Source organism: Podarcis muralis, chromosome 12, assembly GCF_964188315.1.
Source record: "Podarcis muralis chromosome 12, rPodMur119.hap1.1, whole genome shotgun sequence".
Classification (NCBI taxonomy): domain Eukaryota; kingdom Metazoa; phylum Chordata; class Lepidosauria; order Squamata; family Lacertidae; genus Podarcis; species Podarcis muralis.
The window spans coordinates 2,618,323-2,625,827 of NC_135666.1; the positions used below are offsets into that span (position 1 = coordinate 2,618,323).

Below are 7,505 nucleotides of genomic sequence, written 5' to 3' on the forward strand. Positions count from 1 at the left end.
TGGCCACCCTCCAGATGTGTGGGAGTACAACTCCCATTAACTGACACAGCTCAACACACCTGGAAGCTGATGGGAATTGTAGTCCAAATCTTTTGGACCACGCTCAGGCTGCTTAATGTTGTGACTACTATTTGGGAGCCCTTATGCAAAGGACATGCTCTTGACCTAAGTCTGGGGTGGGGAAACCTGCAAAAGAGCAGCAGCTGAGTCCATGTTGTTGCCCTTTACCCAGACCTGGTATCCCAACACAGCATGGGGAGGCAAACTAAGGCCTGGGGGCCAGATCTGGCCCAATCGCCTTCTAAATCCGGCCTGCGGATGGTCCGGGAATCAGTGTGTTTTCACATGAGTAGAATGTGTCCTTTTATTTCTGGGTTATTTGTGGGGCCTGCCTGGTGTTTTTACATGAGTAGAATGTGTCCTTTTATTTAAAATGCATCTCTGGGTTATTTGTGAGCATAGGAATTCCTTCATTATTTTTCCCAAAATATAGTCCGGCCCCCCACAAGGTCTGAGGGGCGGTGGACCGGCCCCCGGCTGAAAAAGTTTGCTGACCCCTGTGGTACAGCATTGGCGCAGCAGATCCCGCAGCAAGACCCCACTCTTGCAAACCACAAACGCAAAGTAGAAGATTACAGTTGAGCAGAATGGACGGACGGACGGACACACACAAACGCACACGCACACTCTTTGTCCTGGCCTGCAAGAAAGTCAAGTTTTGGCAACGACCCGCCGAGCCGGCGGTCCCTATCGCGCCTCCACCTTCAGAGCGGGTGCCGGCCCTTGTGGGGCGCCCTTCCTGTGCACCCGCTGATGCTTGGCGAGGTGGTGCTTTTGGACGAAACGCTTCCCGCACTCGGCGCAGGGGTAGGGCTTCTCCCCCGTGTGGTAGCGCTGGTGCCGGACAAGGTTGGGCTTCTGGCTGAAGCGCTTCCCGCACTCGCCACACTGGTAAGGCCTCTCGCCGGTGTGGATCCGGCGGTGGATGGTGAGAGCCGACCACGACACGAAGCCTTTCCCGCACTCGTTGCAGATGTACTGCTTCTGTTCCGGGGCGGGGGGCTTGGGCAGCTCGGGCTTCCAGAAGACCCCCTTCTTCGTCTGTGAGAGAGCCAGTGGCCGAGTCCCCGGCTCGACGATCAGGACCGGCTGGCCGTCATCGCCCTGCGACCCAGAGACCTCAGCGGGACGGAAAAGGCCCTGCCCGCCGGCCATCAGCGATTCCACCACTGCCTCCAAGCTCTCTGGGTGTCCCAGAGCAAAGCGCCCTGCGCCCCGCTCCGCCAGGGCCTCCGACCCCGCGTGGCCATCCCTCTGGTGCCCCGTGAGGCTCCCCTTGGTGGGGAAGGTCTGCCCGCAGGCGTGGCACTGGAAACCCTTCTCCGCCGCGTGGGTCCGCTGGTGCTTGAGCAGGTGCTGCTTCTGGGTGAAGCCTTTTCCGCACTCGGCGCAGGCATGAGGCCTCTCACCGCTGTGGTACCGGAGGTGGCGCAGGAGGTTGGGCTTCTGGGTGAAGCTCTTCCCGCACTGGGCACACGGGAAGGGCTTCTCACCCGTGTGGATGCGCTGGTGGATGCTGAGTGAGGACCACCAGGTGAAGCCTTTGCCGCACTCGCTGCAGATGAACTTCTTCACCCCCCGACGGCGCCCCGTGGGCCGCGCTGGCGCCCAGCCCAGGCTGGCCCGCGCCTCCTCCCGCTGCCTGGCCACCGTCTCCCGGTAGGCCTCCTTCAGCTCCTGGAAAACCAGCCGGCGCTGGCGGGCGTGGGTCCGTCGGTGGAGGCGCAGCACCACCTTGTTGCTGAAGCTCCGCTGGCACTCGGGGCAGGCGCTTGGGCTTGGCCGCGCCCAGAAGTGGGTCCGCTGGTGCTTGGCAAGGTGCTGCTTCTGGCGGAAGCGGCGCTCGCACCTGGCGCACTGGAAGGGCCGCTCCCCGGTGTGGTGGCGCAGGTGGCACAACAGGTTGGGCCTCTGGCTGAAGCGCCTCCCGCACGCCTGGCACCCAAAGGGCTTCTCCCCGGTGTGGGTGCGCTGGTGGGTGTTCAGCGATGACCGCCAGGCAAAGCCTATCCCACACTCCCCGCAGGTGAAGTCCCCCTCCGCGGCGCCCGTTCTCTGGGTCGCTTTGCCCTGCCCAACTCGGATGGCGCTGCGCAGCTCTTCACCCGCCATGTCCGCTCTTCCTGCGCCATAGGTGCGCAAGCCCCTGCTTCCTCCGGAGTTGGGGTCGTCTTCTTCCTCCTCCTCCCCTGGGGGCATCTTCTGGTTCCTCACGGCCAGTCTGTGCCATCGAGGGAAACTCCTTCTCCGGCTGGCGAACTGGAAAATGGCGCCTTTCACTGCCCGCTTCCTGTCGCTGGTTCCGTTTGGTTTCTTGGCCTCTTCTGCTGGACAACTTCCCTCTTCGGTATATCTGGTCGTGCAGAGGACTTCTGGAAGACAAAAGGGAAGTAACAGAGCCGGAGGCTGGTGGTTGTCCTTTCGAAGGAATAAAAATAAAATAAAAAGGAATAAAAATAATAAAAATAAAAAGGAATAATTAGAAAAGGGAGGGTCTCATTCCTGCGTACCAGATAGAGCTGGCAGACAGCTGCCCTGGACACAGAATTGACCTGCGCCTCCATGGACAGCTGTGAGTCCAAAATGACTCCCAGGCTGCACACCTGGTCCTTCAGGGACACAGTTACCCCATTCAGGACCAGGGAGTCCCCCACATCTGCCCGCCTCCTGTCCCCCCAAAACAGTACTTGGGTTTCTAGAGACAGAGGTGTACCCAGGAGAACCTCCACGCTATGCAGTTGCTCCTTCAGAGGGAGCGTGACCCCAATTAATATGGGTAACTTGCCTCCCCGCTGGGCATGGGGGCTCCCCACATCTTGGAGGACAACACAAACCTGAGCTGACGTTCCGGGATGCTTCGTTTTCTCCAGAATCTCTCTTACGCAGGAGACCACCATTCTCTCTCCTCTCCTCCATCCTCTGGGAAGCCTGGAAAACGAAGGAACAGCCATTAATTTGGGAGGAAGAGGCAGCCCACCGTCTCTTGCGCGGTCAGGAGAAGCAACTGCAGAACGTCATAAGAACCAGAATGGCAAAGTACAATGACGAAGAGGACGGTAAATATAGGCCTGTTCCTTGGATGGACCACGTCAGCTCTCATAACAAATTCTTCCCCCATGAACTTGTCCAATCCTCTTTTCATAGAATCATAGAATCCTAGAGTTGGAATAGACCGCAAGGGCCATCGAGTCCAACCCCCTGCCAAGCAGGAAACACCATCAGAGCACTCCTGACATATGGTTGTCAAGCCTCTGCTTAAAGACCTCCAAAGAAGGAGACTCCACCAAAGCTATCCAGGCTGGTGGCCATCATAGCTTCCTGTGGCAAGGAGTTCCACAGTTTAACAATGCAGTGCATGAACAAGTCCTTCCTTTTCTACATTCTGAATCTTCCAACGTTCACCTCCACTGTATGTCCATGAGTTCTAGTGTTATGAGAGAGGGAGAACAACTTTTCTTTTTTAGTTTTTTATTTATACTTTTCAAATTTATACATTTCATTAGTTTTACAATCAATCTGACATTTCAAAAATCGACATTCTTCCCCCTCTCTTTTCTCTATCCACTTTCTCCTTGCCAGGAGTAATTTTACAAACTTCTAGTATGTTGACTCTTCCTCACCTTTTCCCTAAACTCAAACCAAACGCTGCGCCCTTTCCTCATCAGAGAGTCGCTCCATCCCCTCAATGTATTTATTTGCCCTTTCCTGAACACTTTCACAACTCTATAACATCATTTTTGAGGCGAGGCAACCAGAACCGAACCCAGGGCTCCCAATGCAGCCACACCATAGATATGTTTCACAGCATTACTATATTGGCAGTTTTAGTTTCAGTTCCTTTCCTTACGATCCTAATGTTAAAGAAACAGGAGTCTCTTGATTATCCAAAGATAGAAAACATTGCCTGATCTCAACAACTCATTAATGGTGGAATGAGATATGGGAAATTGCATTACATGAAAAACTTACCTGGTGGTACACCTATTTTCTTGAAAGGCAAAACAAAGGTAACCTCTTTTGTCTCTCTTTGGTGGGATTTAACTGAAGGAAGGAAAATGCATTTTCTCTTCCACAAATCTCTCAAGAAATTTGGAATAAGTAACATCAAATTGGTTGAATTTCTTTTCCTGGTGTAAGATAGAGCCTTTTCTTCTTGGTGCTCCTTATGTCTCTAAAGATCGCTTTTAAGGTTTCATATTTTTATGTTAGGTGTGCTCCATCTCTTGTTCTCTCTCATTTCCTATGACGGTATCTTCCACTCACCTGTCTGCATCTCGTGGCAAATATCCAGGTAACCAGCTTTATAACTTCTTCTTGTGAATGTAACATCCCATGGCGGCCTTGGCTTGGTTGTGGTTTGGTTTTCATGTGTTTATCCCATAAAGTTCTATTTTGTTATTTGGGCTACATTGATAAAATGGAATCATTATTTATATATATAAAAAATTAAAAGGTCCAGCAACCACCTCTGGGCCAGGAATCGTAGCTGGAGAGACCTTTGTGGACCTTAGTGCCCAATGCTGGCACAACGACAGCCATTTCTGCACCCTCTGCAAGTGACCAAGGCAGCAAGATAAACTAAAATATAATCTGGCCAGCTGTCAAGCACGACAGGTGGACGTCCCCCCACCATGGAGAAAGCTCCACCTGTTCGAGTCCTCCTTGTCCTGCAGCTGTCCGAAGTCACAGTGCCTCTGTCTAGGGAGGGGAAGTGGCAACCCCCGTGAGGTACCTCTATAGCCACAGGCAAAATACGCATCATATAATCATATATAATGTTTAACATACCACTGTATTTTAATACTTTGTTGGAAGCCACCCAGAGTGGCTGGGAAAACCCAGCCAGAAGGGCGGGGTATAAATAAATTATTATTATTATTATTATTATTATTATTATTATTATTATTATTATTTTGGAAAGGACCCCAAGGGCCAATCTAGTCCAACGCCCTTCAAGGCAGAAATCTCAGCTAAAGCATCCATGACAGATGGCCACCCAACCTCTGCTTAGAAACCTCCACAGGTTCGAGTCCCACCCTCTGGAGGAGGAGAAAACATGCTTGCTACATTTTCCAGATATTGGAAGGTGGCTCTCCTATCTCCTCTCCGTCTCCTCTTCCAAGATAAACACCCTCAGCTCCTTCAAACGTTCCTCTTAAGTCTTGACCATCCTGGTCTCCCTCCTCTGCACACCTCCCAGCTTCTCCAAACCATCCTTAAACTGTGGTACCCAGAAGGAGACACAGGACTTGAAGGCAGAAGAGAGCGGGGATGCGACTTCCCTTAATCTGTACACAAGACATCACTCCCATATAGACTCTTAGCAGCCTGGCTCAAAATCCCCCTGGGGCAGCCACAAGGAGCGAGGCTTTTTTCTCCACCACTGCGGAGAAGAAACAAGGGGAAGGAATGGCTTGAGCGGCTGAATTGATGGCTGTCAGAGCAACTAAGGTCCTGGGCCAGAAAAGTTGACAGCGCGAGCAAGAGGACACCTCCACCGTTTTCCAGCTCTAAGGACAATCTGTTTTGGGCATGGGGAGTGCCTTTTTAATTTGTGGCAGATACACAGCATCCTGCATGAAGCTCCGGCGCTGCTGCCAGTCAGTGCTGACAATACTGAACTCAGTGGAGGAATGATATGGCTCTGCATAAGGCTGCTTCCTATATTATTACATTACATTATATTCTTATTAGGGAAGCTTGGTGGTAGTGGTTGCTTAGCATGCAGAAGGTTCTGAGTTCGAATTCCTGTAGTATGTCCAGGTTTGGGTGGGGTGGAGACTCCCCTGCCTGAAATGCTGCCGGTCAGAGGAGGCGGCCCTGAGCTAGGAGGACCCATATGGTCTGACTCTGTAGGCTGCTGCCAGCTGGGCACGACCTCCTCCGCCTCCTGCACGGGCTGGCAGCCCACACTCATCGGTGCCAGCTGAGCCCGGAGAGGAGGCTGCCCCTCTTGGATCTGGCAGCTGCTGCGAATCTGCAAGTGCCCCAACCAAAGGAAGTCGCCGGAGGACCCGGGAGCCAAAGGCCGAGAGCACCCGCTTGGCTCGGCTGCGCGCCTGGGCATGGCAGGCTCCCTCCAGGCAGCCAGCAAAAGGCTCCGGGGGCTTTCTCCTTGGATCCCTCCCAACAGATCCCGGGATCCTGCTGGGATCCAGTGGATCTGCAGCGCTGAGCATGCCAAACCCCCCCCCCTACCTGCTCCTACCTGGTGACTTGGGCTCTGCAAGGCAATCCCCGCCTTCTGCAGCCAGCTGGCTCCTCTGTTTGCACTGGCCGAAGAGAATGCAGTGCCACCTTAAGCAGCTCCGGTGCAATGATTGGCCGCGGCGCCTGCCAATCTCATCCCCGGGGGGGGGGCGGGACCGCGGAGGAAAGACTTCGCGCAGAAGCGAGAGAAGAGAAAGGACGCCGGCGCGCAGGGAGCAGGAGGCGGCGCCTGCGATTGGCTGCGGCGCACAGCCGGGCCGGCGCCATTGGAGAAAGGGAGGGCCAATAGGAAGGTGGCTTGTGCACCTCGCTCCTCCCCCTCCTCCGCAGGTCAAAGCTTAACCCCTGCGCGTCCAGCGGAAAGTGAAACTGAATACAAGGAGCAGAATCGCGAAAGGCGTAGGAGATAGATGATAGATAGATAGATAGATAGATAGATAGATAGATAGATAGATAGATAGATAGATAGATAGATAGATAGATAGATAGATAGATAGAGATAGATTTCCCGCAGATTGTTATTATTTTAATAACCTTTTAAAAATAACTTTTAATAACTTTTAATATTATTTTTAATAACTTTTAAAAATAGAATTGTGAAGTTGGGACCCCCAAGGATCATCTAGTCCGACCCGCTGCAATGTTGGAATCACAGCTAAGGAATCCTTGACAACCTCTCTTTAGAAACCCCCACAATGCTGCCTGCACGCCTGCGTCCTTGAACCTTGGGGCCCCAGGTGTTGTGGGTCTGAAAGCCCCATCGTCCCCAGCCAGCATGACCAATGGTCAGAGCAATGGGAGTTTTACTCCAACCACATCTGGGGACTCAGGGCTGGAGAGCAATGGAGTCTGCACTGGCTGGCAGCAGCTCTCCGGGGTCCAGGCAGGACTCTCTCCCAGGGATTGGACCTGGGACCTTCTGCTTCGCAAACAGATGCTCTCTGCCACTGAGCTATGGCCCTTCTGGATCAATGGGGCTGGACTCCCTTCAGTCAGACCTCCAAGAGTGAGGGGTCTGCAACCCAGGAAGCCCCCTGTTCACAATCCCTCTGCCATGAACTCAGACTCACAGGGCCTTGGGAGAGATCACCTTTTCTCAGCTTGCAGCTCCCGTCTGCTCAGGTGGGGCTAAGAGGGCATTCTGCATTCTCATTTTGTATTTTCCTGATGTGGACTGTTCAGATGAAGGGCAGTAGACTAATTAAATAATTAAATTAATAACGATGATGGTAATA

General features: G+C 53.0%; 1 protein-coding gene across 1 annotated transcript; it reads right to left on the minus strand.

Annotated features, from left to right (window-relative positions):
* Positions 1-604: 604 nt before the first annotated feature.
* On the minus strand, positions 605-6,369 carry ZNF775 (zinc finger protein 775). The gene is made up of 3 exons (XM_028750361.2): positions 6,269-6,369; positions 2,895-2,988; positions 605-2,432 (listed from the first exon to the last, which is right to left on the minus strand). The coding sequence occupies exons 2-3, from the start codon at positions 2,974-2,976 to the stop codon at positions 748-750; spliced, it is 1,767 nt and encodes a 588-aa protein (XP_028606194.2). The 5' UTR covers positions 2,977-2,988; positions 6,269-6,369; the 3' UTR covers positions 605-747.
* Positions 6,370-7,505: the final 1,136 nt, after the last annotated feature.